At 46.4% G+C, this 19138-nt stretch overlaps 2 protein-coding genes across 2 annotated transcripts in view; both read left to right on the top strand.

Annotated features, from left to right (window-relative positions):
• LOC147605576 (uncharacterized) overlaps positions 1–19138 on the top strand; it is a 45948-nt gene that overhangs the window by 11465 nt on the left and 15345 nt on the right. The gene's annotated exons all lie outside the window — the stretch shown is intronic.
• On the top strand, positions 8271–10010 carry LOC147605577 (uncharacterized). The gene has a single exon (XM_086793299.1). It carries the CDS (start codon positions 8271–8273, stop codon positions 10008–10010), a length of 1740 nt encoding a protein of 579 aa, XP_086649425.1.

The raw sequence follows: 19138 nt of genomic DNA, 5'->3' as shown, positions 1-19138 counted from the left end.
GTTCTTGCCACCCAATGCAGAGCAAACTCTCACTCAAAAGTGGGACAGGCTGGAACAAAAAGACAATGAAAGTGTGCAACAGTATGTTAACAAATTTTGGAAAGTGTTGCTGGAAGTGACTCCCTTTATGCAAATCACTGAAGATGAAAGAAAGAGGAAGTTTCGTTCTGGACTGCAACCAGCATATAGATCGGGTATTGAATTGCACCCAAAACATACGTTGCAACAACTCACAGCTTCTGCTCTTGCTACGGAGCAATTGGTGCTTAAGATTAAGCAGGATCAAGGAGGTTCCAAGGGGAAGGACAAGGCTGTCCCAAATCAGCAAAAGGGTGGACAGCCACCTAAAAAGAACTTCCGGGAGTCCTACAAGGGTGGTAAAGCTGAAAATAACACATCTAAAGAATAGGGCCCAAGGAAGAACAAATTCGGCTTAACCCCGGAGCAAAGAGAGCAATATGCTAAGGATGGAAAATGCTTTTCTTGTGGTAGCAAAGACCACATGTTTCGGCAATGCCCAGATCGCAAATCAAAGCACGAGCACAAGCACACCAAAGCTAATGTACATGCAGTTCCTGATGTGCAAGGTAATACAAGTCATGATGCAAAAGAGCGTATGGTTTGCAAGGCTTGGGGGCAAATCAAGGATCAGCCCGCACTCTTCATGTTTGATGACTGTGCAACTGATAATTTCATCTCTATGCAAATGGCAGCTGCATTGGGTATTGAGGTTGAAAACATGGGACCTCAGATTGAAGCCGAAGCTGCATTTATTGGTAAAGAGGTGCAGGTTACCCCTTTGATAGGGAAGTTGCGTATCCATATCCAGGGCTACCTTGATAATGAGCATTTCTTAGTTGCTCCACTGAATGGATGTGATGTATTGTTGGGCAAGCCGTGGCATCATAGGCTTGAGCCCCGCAAAGACTACAAGTCTAATATGATTTCTTTTATGCATAAAGGCCGCATGCATTTTATTGATGCTGGCAAAGAAGGGGATTCCATCCCAGTTGTATCACACATCCAAATTAATAAAGCAATGAAAAAGAGTCTTTCAGCGTACTTGGTTTTTGTGCGTGATAGTCTTGTGCCAAATCATCAAAATGTGGATGCTTTGTCAATGATAGGCTGAATTTTCTTAATGCATTCAACGACTGTTTTGCTGACTCATTGCCAGGTGAATTACCTCCCCAAAGGCCCGAAGATCACCGCATAGATCTTGTGCCAGGTAGTTCTCCACCTAATAAACCCGCATACCGAGTGAGTGCTGCACAACAAGAAGAAATCATGAAGCAGGTAAACGAGCTTTTAGAGAAAGGTTTGGTTTAGCCCAGTTCCTCACCTTACTGCTCTCCTGTGCTTCTTGTTCAAAAGAAGGACGGATCCTTCCGTATGTGTGTAGACTATAGAGCTTTGAACAAGCTTACCATCAAGAACAGATTCCCAATTCTGCGAATTGATGATATCTTGGATAAGCTTGATGGTTCAGCTTGCTTTAGCAGACTTGATTTGAAGAGTGGCTATCACCAGATACGCGTAGTGCCACAAGATGTCCATAAGACTGCATTCAGGACAACCTTCGGATTATATGAATTCTTGGTAATGCCTTTTGGTCTCACCAATGCTCCTGCTACTTTTAAGTGTATGATGGATAGGATATTCCGACCCCATCGCAAGTTTACAGGAGTCTTCTTTGATGATATCTTGGTTTTCTCCAAGAATGAGCAGGAACACAGAACTCATTTGGTCACAGTGTTCGAAGAGTTGTGGAAGCATAAACTTTTCGTCAACGCCAAGAAAAGTGAGTTTTTCCTTTCAGAGATTCATTATCTGGGTCAGATTGTATCCAAAGATGGAGTTACAATGGATCCTGCAAAGATAGAGACTACTCGGAATTGGCCCGAATTGCAAAACGTACATCAAGTACGTAGTTTTTTCGGATTATGTTCGTACTACAGGCGTTTCATAAGGCATTTTGCCATGATTGCCACTCCTCTACATGATCTCACGAAGAAGAAAACTGCTTTCAAATGGACTTCAAAGGAACAGGATGCTTTCTTGCAGCTCAAGCATGCGATCATATGTGGTCCAGTATTGATTGTTCCTGACTTGCACAAGTCATTCGTGGTTGAATGTGATGCTTGTGGTGATTGCATAGGAGCTGTCCTAAACCAAGAAGGGCATGCAGTTGCATATGAGAGCCGTCGTTTGCATGATGCTGAGCTTCATATGGATATCTATGAGAAAGAGCTCTTGGCTGTAATTCACGCCTTAAAGATTTGGAAACATTACCTTCTTGGGGCTGAATTTGTAGTCAAGACAGATCATCAAAGCTTGAGATACTTTCTATCTCAAACCAAGCTTTCAGAGAAGCAGATGAGAATGGCAAACTTTCTTTCCATGTTTCATTTTCAGATTGTGCATACTCCAGGAAAGAAAAATGTGGTGGCTGATGCACTATCTAGTAGGCCTTATGTTGCTGCAGTCTCAGTGGCCTCTCATGGAGACCTATCTGCTATGAGAGATTTGTATCATTTGGATGCTGATTTTTGCCATATATGGACTGATTTGATGGCTGGTCATTCACATGCCTCTTATGTTATCAACGAGGGTTATCTTATGAAGGATAATTGCCTATGTGTGGTGAAGGATTTGCGTCCTAAGGTTATGGACGAATGTCACGCTCCACCATATGCTGGTCATAGAGGTATTATGCCTACTACTCGCATGATTGAGAGGTATTTCTTTTGGCCGAGCATGCGTAAAGACATTGAGGCTTATGTGCGTACATGTATTACTTGCCAAAAGGTGAAATTTGACAGGCAAAAACCTCCAGGTCTGCTTCAGCCATTGCCTATTCCCTCGCAACCTTGGGAAAGTATCACGATGGATTTTATTATGGATTTGCCTAGATCCCAGCATGGGAATGATGCTATTTGGACTATTGTGGACAGGTTTAGCAAGCAAGCTCATTTCTTGGCCGTCAAGAAAACCATCAAAGTTGATCATATGGTAAAGCTTTTTCTTGCTAATATTTTCAAGCATCATGGTATGCCTAAATCCATTGTTGGGGATAGAGATCCCAGGACTACAAGTCTATTTTGGAGGGCTTTGTTTGACAATATAGGTACTAAGCTTGAGTTTTCATCAGCTTATCATCCCCAAACGGATGGCCAAAGTGAAGCTGCAAATTCAGCCGTGTTGGACTTATTGAAATGTTATGTGGCAGATCAAAAGAGTGCATGGGAGAAGTATCTTCCACTTGTTGAGTTTGCCTACAACAATACGATCCATGCTTCCACGGGCAAGGCTCCGTTTGAGATTATTTATGGCAGAGTGGTATTGCCACCCATCCTTCGTACTAAGGATGAGATTTTTGCAGCTGATGAATATGTTCGTGACTTAGATGTTGCTTTTGGTCAGGTGCGGACAGCCATAGCAAGATCTCAGGATAAGCATAAAATGGCTGCTGACAAGCATAGAAGGGACATGGATGTCAAAGAAGGTGATTGGGTATTGCTGAAATTTGAGAAGGCTAGACTTCGGAAGAGGCCAGGACGAGAAGGATCATATCCTAAGCTTTCTCCTCGCTATTATGGACCCTTCAAGGTGATTCAGAAGATCAATGAAGTGTCCTACAGGCTTGCTTTACCTAGTCATTGGAAGATTCACAATGCTTTTCACGTGAGTCTATTTCGGAAATATGTGGGGCCAGATCCTGATGAGCCTGTCACAGAAGATCCGCCAGAGATTGAAGAGCTTGAGGAGATCCTCCAGCCAGAACAGATTGTTTTTCACAAGGAGAGAAAGCTACCTGCAGGAAAGCTTTCCAGGAGATACCTTGTAAAGTTTAAGAATTATTTACCTATTGATGCCAAGTGGGTAAATGAGGATTATTTTGCAGATTATCCACAATTGTTGCAGGCATATCTTGAGGCTTTTCAGTTGAGGTCAACTCTTTAGAAGCCCGGGGGGATGTCACCAATTGGCCGACCATTTGGTCCATCTCCAGTTTTTGCGTCTCGTTCACTTGAGGCCAGGCCGCCGGTGTCTCATGTGAAGAGGCCAGTATTTTGCTGACATGGACGGGAGCCAGACTGGTGCCACCCGTGTGTTAGCAGGATGGTGTCGTATGGACGGGAGCCAGACCAGTGCCACCCGTGTATGACCTGGACCGTGTTCGACCCATGGGATTGTCACGCCATGGAAGAGCCAGTATTCGTGCCGTGTTTTGCCTATGGGACTGTCACACCATAGGGAGACTCGTGCCTGGAACTGTGTCTTACCTATGGGACTGTCACTCCATAGGAAGACCAGGTTTTTATGTTTTATGTCGTGCCAGTTTTGTGCCGACAGATATTTTGTACTTGTTCCATGAATGGGAGATATGTCCATGTTACTATTTGCACATGCACACATATTTTGCATGTTTGAAACTGTTTTCGCATGACATGTATTTGTGTGTTTGCCTGCTTGACGTGTTACTTACTGAGCGGGGACGCCTGCCAGTGAGTCGTGAAGTCTGCTCTGTATTCTGACGAGTTTTAGTGCATGTGAACAGGTGGTAAGTATGTTGCACATGTTGTTTTTATTATTTTATTTCTAACCTCTTATTTTATAAGGTTAGGTGTTCACATTTATTTAAAAGTGGGCACGCCCTTTGGGCACCCACTTAGGGGCCAAGGTGGGGAGCCCCACTTTAAGTGAATGTGGGGGTGGGCATGGTCACCTACCCAAACTCCCCACCCACATGCAAGCGTGGAGTAAACTCCACTATAATTTTATTAAAAAAAAGCTCCCTCCTTCAAGCGTAAAAAACCAATCGCTTCTTGCGTTTGTTCATCACCCGGCGATCAACCTTTTTGCGTGGGGAACCGTCGACCATCTCCTCACATGCTGCCTCTTCCATACAGGCTGCGCATGCTTCTGTACGGCTGTTTTCACCTCCCTACAGGCGGCTGTCTCTACTCCCTACAGGCGGCTGCTACTACCCTCCCACAGGTGGGCTGCGCCTGTGTACAGCAGCCAGGCGTACTCCCTTCCAGGCTACTCTGAACTGCTGCAGCTGCTCCCACAGGCGACTGAACACCAGCAAGTGGCGCTGCCCTTTCCTCTGCGTGAGCTCTCCTGCAGGCTGCACGTTTCTCACCAGCAAACTACCTTTTCTTTCCCTTCCTACAGGCGGCTACTTCCAGGCGACAGTACCTGCAGGCTGCCTCTTCTCTACCGGCTGCATCTCTCCAAGCTACGCATGCCCCTACGGACGGCTGGGGCTATGCGCTTGTGTTCCGGCCAGTAGAACACTGCCCTCAGGCAACTCTGTTTGGGCTCCTCCACACTGCGGCCAGGCATCTCCTCCCTTGCAAGTGGATGCTTCTTCTCTCACAGCAGGCGGCTGTACCCTTTGTGGTGGTGCTTGTCTTGATGGTTCTATACGAGGCAACTGTTTCTTCAACAAGGGTGGCTTCATATTCTACACAAACACCACAAGTATTGGTTTTCTATCAACCATCTACAAGTAAGTGAATTTCAGATTTAAGTAAAGTATTTTATGTTTAAATCTGGTAAGGGATTCATCCCGCTCGGCCAACACCCATTCGGTGCTGGGTTGTCCAAGCTATATTGGCGAACCTCGGTCCAAAGGTGCTGAGATCGGGAGAGCCAGGCGTTAGTACGAGAGCGCCTGTTTGTGCGTGGTCTCGGAACACCAGTGAGGCGCTCTCCGCGGAGTCCAGTGAAAGCACAGGACCGTAGAGATTGGACCACACTAGTGGTCGTTCTGCTTCGAGCTTCTACATCAAGTTTCGACTTCAAGCATATTTGTTTGGTACTGTTTTCATATGTACATGGACATTATCTGGTTCTTGGAACCCGTGGAGCATTGTATTCATTAAATACTCCCAATAAATATATCATATATTGAGGGGGGGTCGGCTCGTTCCGGCCCCAGTGCTGGTGTCCCATCTTTCCATTTCATTTCATTTAAATTTCAAGTTGTATTGAGTTGTCCATTTCAAATTTGTGGTTTTAAAGTTGTGCTATTAAGCGTGTGGGTGTCCAACGGAGTCTTTCCCACTTGACGGGATCGGTTTCACCCAATGTCACAAGAAGAAGCGGGATGAAGAAGCAAAGAACTCTTCCTCTACAGCGGTGTCTCAGACCAAGAAGGATGATGGTATTCTTCTAATAGCAAGTACTCGTCGTGTACTTGCTCTTGTGACTTCTCAGTCGTGGTCGTGGATTGTGGATAGCGGTGCTACTGCTCACATGATACCCCATCGAGATTGGTTCGAGGACTTCACTGCCAGGATAGGCGAGATCACTCTGGGTGATTCTTCTTCCGTGCCAGTGCATGGACATGGCACCATCCCCATCTTCCGCTCTTCCGAGGACAAGAGGTACTTCTCTGACGTTCTGAACATTCCAGATTTGGCATTTAACCTTTTGTCAATGAGTGCTCTTATAGCTTAGGGTGCGGAGGTGATCTTCTCTCGTTATGAGATGGAGACTGGTAGCATCTTGGCTCAGGGAGTCCAAGATAGTGGTCTGTACAAGTTGACCGCTTTGCTTTCTTCTGGTTCTTCTTCTGCTCTTTGGCATGCTCGGTTTGGCCATTTGAGCTATCAACTTCTACAACGAGCTTCGAAGGATGATTTGGTTGAGGGTTTACCGACCATCAAGGCTCCACGTGCATCATGGAAGATATTGGAACAAGGAATAAGAGTTGTTTTCTGAATGACCTTCGGAAGGGAGGAGATGTCAAGAACCAAAACTCTGACCGAAGGCAGGCCAGCTGCTCTAGCCACCACTGAAGCTGCTGTGGGGCCAGTCTCAAGCACCGAGCCCACCAATGCTCCTATCCTAGAAAGGAGCGGAAGGTACTCGCGTCGGAGTCTAGGAAAGCAAACTGTGACATGGAAAAGGCGCTCTCCCTGCTCGGCCGCTGCTGGGTCAAAGCCATGCTGCCACGGTCTGAAGAATGCCCCTAGCGCCCCTGATGTCAAGGGGACTCATGGCTAGGACATGGGCCACGCTCTGGGTTGTCTCGAACTCAATCTGGTAGTGTCCGCGGCCCAGTAACTGAACATCCAGGATCTTGCCCACATGTCACATGCACTCTGCACTCAGTGCAGAGTGACAAGATGGCTCATCATCAGAAGTGCAACAGTTGTACAGTTTTAGAACCCAATAGGATGATAATTGTCGTACGCCGTGACCCCATTGTACATCCTCACATAGTCACATGGGAACGCCGTTCCACTGTTGTGGAACGGGGGAACGTGGAGGAGGCCACCTTGGGAACGGTGGAACGTGGAGATACGTGGCTTTTAATTTTTTTTTCCCTCATGCGCGAAACGGCGACGTCAATGTTTTTTTTTCTCCACGGGCAGCGTAATAGCGTCGCTTGTTTTCTTTTTTTTGGGTTACGGGTGCCCAACGTTTTGGGCACCCTTTAAAAAAGGCCCAAAATTTGGGCCTTTTTTAAAGGGTGCCCAAAACGTTGGGCACCCGTAACCCTTAAAAAAAAAGAAGACCCATGTTTGCTTCGAGCGCCGCCGCCGACCCCTCAAAAAAACAAATCGAAAAACGAAATCAACGAAATTACGAATAGAAGCTGCAACGTTCAAAAAAAACGACGACCTGCAGGCTGCCAGGCTGCCCTCCAACGTTCATAAAAAAAAAACGTCAATATCAACGTTTAAAAAAAAAAAACGTACCTCTCTGGAGTCTGAGAACTTATAAAATCCAGTGCAGCTGCAAGTACAGTGTGCAATGTGCATAGCCAAGTACAATCTCTCTCTCTCATAGCCAAGTACAATCTCTCTCTCTCTCTCTCTCTCTCTCTCTCTCATAAGGGAACCAACTTCCAAGACAGCTTTCTCTCTCTCATAGCCAACTTCCAAGTACAATCTCTCTCTCAATTTTCAAAGCCAACTTCCAAGTACAATCTCTCTCTGTCTCTCTCTCTCTCTCTCTCTCTCTCTCATATAATGCCTCCTAAGGGAACCAAGAGAGCCAAGAAGAACGAAGCATGGTCATGGTGGGATGAGGTGGATATTCTTGAGGCCAATCAAGGCGGAGGAGCTAGGAAGTGGAAATGTCGCTATTGTGGGAGCACCAAACATGGGGGAGTCAACCGAGTTCGAGGTCACCTAATCCATGAGCCGGGACAAGAAATCCAACCATGCTTGTCAATCTCAGCTGAGAAAAAGAGAGAGCTAGAAGCTAGGCATAATGAAGTGATTTTTCGTGCTCCTCCTCCAAGAGCTATGGCTGCGAACCCATCATTCTTTACAACTCCTTCAAGCAACTTCTCCACATCCGTAGGCTCTTCTTCCGTGCATCAACAGCCACCCCCCAAAGGCACGCAAAGAACTCTTGCGGGTTCTTGGAATCCACGCAAACGAGAAGCCGTGGATGCAGCTATTGCAAGGTTCTTCTACCATGACCACATCGCTTTCAATGTGGCAAGGTCCCCTTATTTTCGGGAAATGGTTCGTCTCATTGCTGAATTTGGACCAACCTACACTCCCCCTTCTTCGGAGAGCCTTCGAACCACGCTTTTGGCAAAGGAAAAGGAAGCTGTTGAGCAAGCCATGCAAAACGTCAAGGAAGGGTGGCAACGCAACGGTGTCTCCATCATTAGTGATGGATGGAGTGATAGCCAATCTCGCTCCATCCATGGCATCATCGCATACTCTCGAGGGAACACATTTTTTGTGTCTTCCCATGATGCCTCCCCAACGGGCAAGTATGCCGACGTCATCGTGGAGGAGTGGGCAGAGGCAATTGAGCAAGTGGGTCCTCAAGATGTGATCCAGGTCATTGGTGATGGGGAGGCCTCAAATCGAGCTGCAGGCGACCTTCTTTTGGCAAGGTATCCACACATCACATTCACTCCATGCATTGCACATGGCTTGAATAATCTTCTGAAAGACATTGATGGTCTTTCATGGGTAGCACCATGCATAGCAAAGGGAAAAGACATAGTTTCATTCATCACTCGGCACACATTTAGCCTCTCCGAGTTTAGAAAAAGATCCCCAAACTTGGATCTTAAAAAATATTCGGAAACTCGTTTTGCATATAATTTTATTATGCTAGAGAGGCTAGTTGCACTCCATAACATTCTCAAGCAGCTTGTAGTGAGTGATGAGTGGAGCACGTGGCCCACTGCCCGTAGCACACAAGGAACAACTTGTTACACCCACATCATGGATGCTCCTTTGTGGGTGAAGATTGAGCATGTTGTCAATATTACGAAGCCCATTATCTACATGCTGCGTATGGTGGATGGGAAAAAACCTTGCATTGGCAAAGTTTATGAGGGCATGGACAAGATGGTGGAGCGTATCCTTTCTTTGGAGCCCGACACAACAAAGAAGGCAGAACTTCAAAGTTTGTGTCAAGCAAGGTGGGACCGATATCACTCACCAATGCATGCAGCTGCATTTGTGATTGATCCAGAGTTTCAAGGCAAAGGCCAGGAATCGGATGAAGAAGTCACAAATGGCTGGGACAAAATCCTTGCCAGATTGGTGCCTGACGCTACGATGAGAAGCAAGATTAGAATTGATTTGGGAAAGTACAGAGCAAAGACAGGTAATTTTGGTTCAGCAGATGCCCAGCAAGATAGGACACTTATGGGAGGTGCTCTTTGGTGGGAGAACTACGGATCGGGTACTCCAGAGCTACAACGGCTTGCAATGCGCATTCTCAGTCAGAATGCAAGTTCTTCTCCAATTGAGCAACTATGGAGTGTTTTTAGCCATGTTGCCTCGAAGAAGAGAAATCGGCTACTCACTACCAGAACAAATGACCTTGTGTATGTGTCAGCCAACTTGCGACTATTAGCCCAGGTTGCTAGTGGTGACTTTGACCATGAGAGCTTCATAGATATGGAGCCACAGTCTGAGTCGGATGATGACGACCCTCCACCTCCACCTCCACCTGCATCGATGCATGATGCATCTATGGATGATCTAGCTGACATCTTTGCACCTATTTGATATCACCTAGGAGTCAGGACTTTAGGTTTCTTTGTTCTTAGCTATCTAGCTTTCACTATGTGGCTGTACATTGTACAAGCTATTGTACTTCTGGTTTTCTAAATATGAACAAGGTCATTGAGTTTGCTATCAAATTCTTGTCTCTTTTTGTCTACTTTCAATTGTATATTTGTCTCCTTTTGCCTGCATTTAATTGTATATTTGTCTCCTTTTGCCTGCTTTTAATTGTATATTTGTCTACTCATGTGTATTGAAATATGATAACGTGTCGTTCCGGATCCCGTTCCGGATTGCAAGGGGTCCCGTTCCCGTTCCCGATTGGCCCCTCGTTCCCATATCCGTTCCCGTTCCCTGGTGACTATGCATCCTCAGTCCAGGATAAGTCAGGCATGAGCTACGTAGGTCATTCCTCAGCCTTAGTGGGTCAGTCAGTCAGTCAAGTCCCTTAACCCACTTGGAGAGAATCATTCATGCATGTAGAGTCAGTAGAAGCCTTAGGGTTTGCATCAGAAAGCACTCTGCATCCTGCATAATATGCATTCATATGCATGTGCATCATTTAGAACATCCCAGAAGCCTTAGGGAATTTACTAGGATTTATCTGGTATTTTTTCCATATTTAATAGTATTTATTTAGCATTATTTGCATTATTGGGCATTTATAAATATAAACTTTATTAAATGACCAACCTCCAGTTAGTATAAATAGGCTTGCATAGAGCTTAGTTTCTCATTCAGTCTTCATTGCGCTAAGAGCTCTTCTCCTCAGCCCTAGGAGCATCCTTGCCTTCAGCCCTAGACTAATCCAGCCCTTGGAGCTCATAAGCTTGCTTCTCCAGCCCCTTGAGAACCCTTGCTTCAGCAGCCCTAGGCGCCTGCCTTCAGCATCCAAGCAGCCCTGATTCAGCACCAAATCAGCCTTGATTCAGCATACAGTCAAGCCACAGTTCAACACCAGCAATCAGCCCCCAGCAGACCTGCGTTTGTGTCCAGCCGTACAGCAGTTTCTCTGCGTTTCTGTCCAGCCGTACAGCAGCAGTCTGCAGCCTCAGTTTTCTCATGCGTTTCAGTCCAACAGCATCTCTGTAGGTCTGCATTTCTGTCCACAGCAGCTTCCAGCCCTGAATCAACAGTCTACAGCAGTTTCCAGCCCTGAATCTGCAGTTTGCAACACTGTCCAGCCTTCTGTGCATCATCCATACATGCAGCAGTCATTTGGTGAAGGTAACACAGCATTCATAAGTGTTTTCAGCATTCTAACATAGTGTAGAACAGTCCACCTTCTTCTTCTCTCAGCCTCAGGTGTGCAGCCCTTCCTCATGCCCTTGGGAAGAGTGCATAGGCTCGAGATCAGGTCATCGAGGTGTTTCTACAGCAGTGTACGGATCAGCCACTCTCCGATCCTTCGAGATCTTGCGTTTGGCTTATCTACAGTCCACAGTCATTCTCTCTAAAGAAATAAAGCAAATACTATCTCGTTATCGGGATAGGGGGCCCTTCAGTGGGTAATTCGGGACCCAATTTGGTGTACAGTTCTCATATCTCTCTCTCTCAACTCTTTAAAGTTTGAAGTATTGAAATGGATTGCTAAACTCACGAAAATCAGGATACAGAAGACGGTGTGAGCATTTGTGTGACAGGATCTTCCAATACAAAGACTTCCGTTGCATATCACATTGGTATCAGATTCAGATTGTCCACACACACCGTATCCTAGCGTGGGGGCATCCTTGGATGGTTAGATTGCGTTTCAGCACGACCACCGACTTCAGCATCATGTCTACAGGAGAGAGTACTCATCAGCCGGAAGACGTTTCCCCCGAAGGAGACCTCGTTCTTCCGCCTACAGCAGACACCATAGCTCTTCTAAGAGCTCAGAACCAGCTGCTCATGGAGCGTCTCCAACTCTTGGAGGCAGCAGCAGCACGTCCTACACCTCCAGCAGCACCCGACTACATCTCCCTCTTCTTTCAGATGGAACAACAAAGGAGAGAGGACGAGGCCCGAAGGAAAAGAGAAAAAGAAGAAAGACGGGACTATGAGGAAGCCCAATGCAGGATCGACGAAGACCGGCGTCAGGCTGAACTCGCCGCTCGGGAACACCAACGTGAGCTTGATCGAGAACGTATGTTACTCGAACACCAACGGGAAAAGGAGGCCATACACTTGAGGTATCAGCAGCTCTCCTCAATCTCCCCAGTCATAGGTGTCACTAGCCAGCAGCCCGCAGAGCAGCAGCATCAACCACCATCATTCGCAGTCAACCAAATTTCAGTAAGTATGATGGTAAGTGTGATCATTCATCAGTTAATCAATTTGTTCATCACTTTAATGCTCATTTTCCATTAGCTAGAATCAGAGACCCACAAGACAAAGTCCACTTAGCGGCTCCCCATCTCACTGGTGAGGCAGTCACTTGGTGGCAGCATTGGTCTAGTATTCATACAGACCAGGCCACAGGTGTCACAGCCTTTGACTGGGACATCTTTGTCCATGACTTGAAGACCAGATTGATTTCTCCCGCCCCAGTACATGACCGGTCTGAAAGACGAGTTCGATGGACTCAGACAGAACGGATCCCTAGTGCTTCAGTTTTCTGGTAAGGTTATTACTTTAGCACAGCAGTTAGGGTTATCTGAGCAGGCCAAGATGGAGCATTTCATTCGTGGATTGGACTCTAACATTCGGTTCACAGTTCGTAACTTTGAACAAGTACATATGACCGGGCTCTGACTCTCGCTCAGAATGAAGAAATGAAGCTTAACGGGGCAAACCCAAGCAAGCATCTTAGTCCAGTACCAAACCCCAGCAGCAGCAATCAGCTGCACAGACAGGGAAAGGTAATGCATCTTCTAAAGATGCTAAGAAGGACAGCAGTAATAGCTCCAATTTAGGGGGTAAGAAGGATAAAGAACCTAAGAAAATCCCTGATGAAAAGGCTAAAGTAGGCATTACTGGAGGTTACCTTCCTCCAGAGGAGCAAAGGAAGTACTAGTCAGAAAATAGATGTTTTTTCTGTCATATTATAGGGCATGGTAAGAAGGATTGCCACAAATGGCAAGGGGCACAAGCCGCCAAAGCTCCTTCTGCCACAGTTGCAATAGCCTTCCCAGCTCCTCCAGCCCCGCCTACTACCTCAAATGCAGTTCAACTTTTACCTTCCATGCATCCTATGCCATCCGTGGTATTTGATGCTAAGTAGGAGGGTGAGAGCGATGCTACTCAGAAGAGCCTCATCCGAGCTTATGGCTCTGCTCAGGGCCACACTATCAAGAATAAATTTCATATGCCCAGGATAGAGTACATTTTGGAAAACGGTGCTAAGTTTTTCACTAAGATCGACCTCAAGAGTGGTTACCATTAGGTCCGCATTTTTGAAGCTGACATTCCAAAAACAGCTTTTCGGACAGAGCGTGGTCACTACGAGTTCGTAGTCATGCCTTTTGGGCTTACAAATGCACCCGCAACGTTCAATAAGATGATGTCTAGGATTTTCGCAGTCCACATTGGGAAGTGTGTTTTCATATTCCTTGATGACATACTAGTCTTCTCAGCCACTGCGGAGCAGCATGAGAAAGATGTGGAGAAAGTCTTGCAACTTTTGCGAGATAATCAGCTCTACATAAACGCCAAAAAGTCTATCTTTGGTGTTAAGGAAGTTCAGTATTTGGGCTATATCATCGGTTCCGATTTGATTAGACTGGACCCATCAAAGGTTCAGGAGATCTTAGATTGGGACATTTCTAAGACCGCCCAAGAAATGCGTTCATTCGTAGGTCTTTGTCAGGCCTATAGTACACATGTCCATTAGTTTTCCAACCTTGCAGCACCTCTTACCGACTTGCTCAAGGGGGTGAAGACTCGCAAGCAGAAAGTCTCAGTTACAGGTAAGGCACTTGATGCATTCCGTGCACTCCAGAAAGCTGCCTCAGAAGCACCTGTATTAAAGTTAGCATCATGGGACGAACCTTTCGAGGCCATCACCGATGCCAGCAATGTAGCCATAGGTGCAGTCCTCTAGCAGGACAATAGACCCGTGGCATATTATAGCAGAAAGTTGGATGTCGCCGAAAAGAATTATTCGGTATATGACAAAGAGCTTTTGGGTGTGATCACAGCGCTCAAACATTGGAAGCCTTTTCTTTATGGACAGGCTTTCACAGTGAAAACATACCACCAAGTACTTAAGTGGCTTCAGACTATGCCAAGTGCCCAGTGGAGTGATCGACAGGCCAAGTGGAGTCAAATCTTCCAACAGTTTGGAGGTATGCTTGAATAGATCCCTGGTAAGCATAACCCAGTAGCAGATGCTCTCAGTCGAAAGTCTAGCATCCAGGCAGTCCAAGAAGCTACCATTCTCGAAATCACGGGGAAGGACTTGGATAGTATGAAAGACCAATATGTCAACTCCCCTGAGTTTGGTACTCAGTATAGTTTGGCTCTCACTTCTGAGCCTGGCCACTATTCAGTACAGAACGGTTGGTTGTTCTACAAGAACCGTCTCTGTGTTACTCGGGAAAAGCGTTCTGCTCTTCTCCACGATGCCCATGACTCCTTAGTTGGAGGACATAGGGATATCAACAGTACACTCGAGAAATTAGAACGTCCTTTTATTGGCCAAAGATGAGGCGTGATGTCTATGCACATGTACAAGCCTGTAAGATTTGTCAAAAAGTCAAGGTTCCCCATACAAAGAAGGCAGGTTTACTTCAACCTTTGCCTATCCCCGACGGACCTTTTATCGACATATCTATGGACTTTGTAGAGCCTCTACCAGCATCCACTGGATCCCGTAACACTCAGTGTTTTACCATTGTGGATCGCTTTAGTAAATTCTGCATGCTCATCCCATGCAAGCATACGGCCACAGCCGAGGACGTAGCCCGTCTGTTTCTCAAGCATTGGTATCCAATTTGTGGTTTGCCTAGCACCATAACATCAGATAGAGATTCCAAGTTTACCTCGCATTTCCGGAGGGCATTATTTGAAAACTTTGGAACTAAGTTGTAGTTGTCTAGTGTATTCCATCCCCAGACAGATGGCCAGACAGAAATTTATAATCAGTTGGCCTTTGATGTCCTCAAGTCATACTGTCATGACCAGCAGTCCAAATGGGAGCACTATCTTCCATTGGTCCAAGCTATCTTAAACGACACTCATTCATCCAGTGTCGGACGGACTCCATATGAAGCAGCCTTTGGTCGCCGTTTTTCTTCTCTTTTGACGAGAATGGTGTCTCCATCTTTAGAGGCTAATAAAACCACGGAAGCATGTTCCGAGATCATTGAGTCAGTTAAGAACCACTTGACCAAAGCTCAGGAAGCGTATAGCAGACAGGCAAATAAGTCTAGACGAGATGTCCACTTCAAGGAAGGGGATTGGGTCTATTTGCGTATCATGAAGCAGAGATTGAAACAAGTGGGCAAACGTTGTCCCAAGCTTTCATTCCGTAGTTTTGGCCCTTTTCCAATAGTTAAGAAGATAAGTGATGTCTCAATGAAGTTAAAGTTGCCTACCAGTTGGACAATGCATGATGTTTTCCATGTTTCTTGGCTAAAACCATATGTTGGTCCAGAAGTGTTTGATGTTTCAGATGAACAGCAGCCAGACGTGGTAGACGAGGCAGAAGTGATTGAGCCTGAGTAGATCCTTCTTCATCGATGGAAGCATGGTTCCGGTCGACGGATTCGTCAGTTCTATACGAAATTCCGAGATCGAGGCACCCACGAAGCCGTATGGCTTGACGAGGAATTCTTCCAGGAGTACCCCCAGTTATTGGCGGACTACTTGGAAGCCATGAACCTGCCGCCAAGCTAATCAGGAGCGAATGTCACATGCACTCTGCACTTAGTGCATGGTGACAAGATGGCTCATCATCAGAAGTGCAACAGTTGTACAGTTTTAGAACCCAATAGGATGATAATTGTCGTACGCCGTGACTCCATTGTACATCCTCAGTCCAGGATAAGTCAGGCATGAGCTACGTAGGTCATTCCTCAGCCTTAGTGGGTCAGTCAGTCAGTCAAGTCCCTTAACCCACTTGGAGAGAATCATTCATGCATGTAGAGTCAGTAGAAGCCTTAGGGTTGCATCAGAAAGCACTCTGCATCCTGCATAATATGCATTCATATGCATGTGCATCATTTAGAACATCCTAGAAGCCTTAGGGAATTTACTAGGATTTATCTGGTATTTTCCCATATTTAATAGTATTTATTTAGCATTATTTGCATTATTGGGCATTTATAAATATAAACTTTATTAAATGACCAACCTCCAGTTAGTATAAATAGACTTGCATAGAGCTTAGTTTCTCATTCAGTCTTCATTGTGCTAAGAGCTCTTCTCCTTAGCCCTAGGAGCATCCTTGCCTTTAGCCCTAGACTAATCCAGCCCTTGGAGCTCATAAGCTTGCTTCTCCAGCCCCTTGAGAACCCTTGCTTCAGTCAGCCCTAGGCGCCTGCCTTCAGCATCCAAGCAGCCCTGATTCAGCACCAAATCAGTCTTGATTCAGCATACAGTCAAGCCACAGTTCAATACCAGCAATCGCCCAGCAGACCTGCATTTTTGTCCAGCCGTACAGCAGTTTCTCTGTGTTTCTGTCCAGCCGTACAGCAGCAGTCTGCAGCCTCAGTTTTCTCATGCGTTTCAGTTCAACAGTATCTCTGTAGGTCTGCGTTTCTGTCCACAGCAGCTTCCATCCCTGAATCAACAGTCTACAACAGTTTCCAGCCCTGAATCTGCGGTCATCGAGGTGTTTCTACAGCAGTGTATAGATCAACCACTCTCCGATCCTCCGAGATCTTGCGTTTGGCTTATCTACAGTCTACAGTCATTCTCTCTAAAGAAATAAAGCAAATACTATCTCGTTATCGGGATAGGGGGTCCTTCAGTGGGTAATTCGGGACCCAATCTGGTGTACAGTTCTCATATCTCTCTCTCTCTCAACTCTTTAAAGTTTGAAGTATTGAAATGGATTAAACTCACGAAACTCAGGATACAGAAGATGGTGTGAGCATTTGTGTGACAGGATCTTCCAATACAAAGACTTCCGCTGCATATCACACCACATCTGCAAGAAGGCGGGCTTGGAGAAGATCTCGGATCTCCCCTGTGCTCTCCCCTGTGCTGGGGCGAGTGCCGACTATACGGCAGATGTTGGAATGTGCCTGGAGGCGTTCCACCTCTGCGGCGAGGCTCACTTCCTCTTCTGGCGAAAGAGAGAGCCTGATGGGGATATCCTCAGGGGCGGGCAAGGGGGCTGCGGAAGGGCGGAGAGGACGGGGCAGGCGGGGGGAAGGCAGACGCGAGGGCGGGGAGGGGGGTGTGCGTGCAGGCGGCAGCACGAGCAGGGAGGGAGCGGAAGCTTCAGCGAGCAGTAAACCTTCTCTTCCTTTCCGCCTCGGTGACATGTATAAATGGAGACACCTCCAAGAGCACTTTCCAAAACTTTTGTACATATGCATTTACCGATTCCCCCTCATTTTGCTTTACCCAATCCCACTTCATTGTTATCTCATTCAATGCATTGGGAGGCAAGAATTGAGCATAGAACCTCTCCTTGAACTCTTCCCATGATCTAATAGGATTCGGTGAGAGCTTCTCCGTGAGCCACCAATGGGCAGCAGTGCCTTTCATGAACATGCTTACATGCCGGATCATGGATTTCTGAGTGAAATCCTCATCATTGAAAGCAATATCAAATTGGGCAATAAAAGCAAGTGCCTTTGATGCATCATATTCCCCATGATATGTGTCAAACTTCACAGATTTGTCTCTGGCTTTGAAGTCACGAGACTTTGATGCATGTGTGTGCATCTCAACATGTTTTTCCCCATGTTTGTCCATTGGGACAGCCCCTGTGATTGGCATCATTTTTGGACCAAAAGGTGATGCATAAGGCATAGATACATGTGTTCTATAAGCATGAGGCATGGCTGGCCCCTCAACATGCACTGATACATTTTCAGCCATAACTTCTTCCTCACGAGCACACTCGAAGGCATGAGTGGCATGAGAGAGACGCAGAATATCTGCACCAACAGAAAATTGCAGCCCATGTTGCATGTGTTGTGCATGCACATTTTTAGCCGGCAATGGCATTTGTGTCACCAATTGGCCGACCATTTGGTCTATCTCCAGATTTGTGTTTTGTTCACTTGAGGCCAGGCCGGTGACTCATGTGAAGGGGCCAGTATTTTGCATAACATGGATGGGAGCCAGACTGGTGCCACCCGTGTGTTAGCAGGATGGTGTCGTATGGATGGGAGCCAGACTGGTGCCACCCGTGTATGACTTGGACTCTGTTCTATCCATGGGATTGTCACGCCATGGAAGAGCCAGTATTTGTGCCGTGTCTTGCCTATGGGACTGTCACTCCATAGGGAGGCTCGTGCCTGGATCTGTGTCTTACCTATGGGACTGTCACTCCATAGGAAGACCGGGATTTATACTTTCTGTCGTGCCAACATTGTGCCCGACAGGAATGTCTAGTACTTGTTCCATGAACGGGAGATATGTCCATGGTACTGTTTGCACATGCATTCATGTTTGCATGTCTAGAACTGTTTTCGTGTGACTTGTATTCTTTTGTTTGATAGAATGTGCAGCGGAAGAAGGGAAAGTGGAAACACAGGAGGGAGAGAGAGAGAGAGAAAGATGGAGAGGAAACACAGGTGAGAACCTGCTCTCAATATCATCACCAAAGGAATACATGTCCCAAGCAAGAGGGGAGAACCTCGTAAGTGAGGGACTGCAGCTAGACAAGCTAGGCAAGCAATGCAAGCAGTAAAATATGAGGGAGGCATGCCGGCTATATATACCTCTACATGAAGGTAGCCGACTAGGGATAAATACCTCCACGACTGGGGAAAATCCCAAGACCATAAAATGGGGAATAAATATGGGTAAAATATGAGTGAGGGGTGACCAGCCCCTCTGACTAACATGGTCAGCCCTAGAGGCTAAAATAGGACACCAAATAGGAAACCAGCAAGTAGGGGATGATGTCTAACACCCCCTCTCAGCACCGGATGCTGAGCAAACTCCAAGAAGCTAGAGATGCCGTCCTCGATCAAAGATGAAAGACTGCAGAAACAGGTACCAAGAAAGCTCCACAAGCAATCTCC

Source organism: Cibotium barometz, chromosome 59 (genome assembly GCF_041138505.1).
Source record: "Cibotium barometz isolate CiBa-2024 chromosome 59, ASM4113850v1, whole genome shotgun sequence".
Lineage (NCBI taxonomy): Eukaryota > Viridiplantae > Streptophyta > Polypodiopsida > Cyatheales > Cibotiaceae > Cibotium > Cibotium barometz.
The sequence above is the reverse complement of the archived record's forward strand: the minus strand, read 5'-3'. Positions and strand labels throughout refer to the sequence as shown.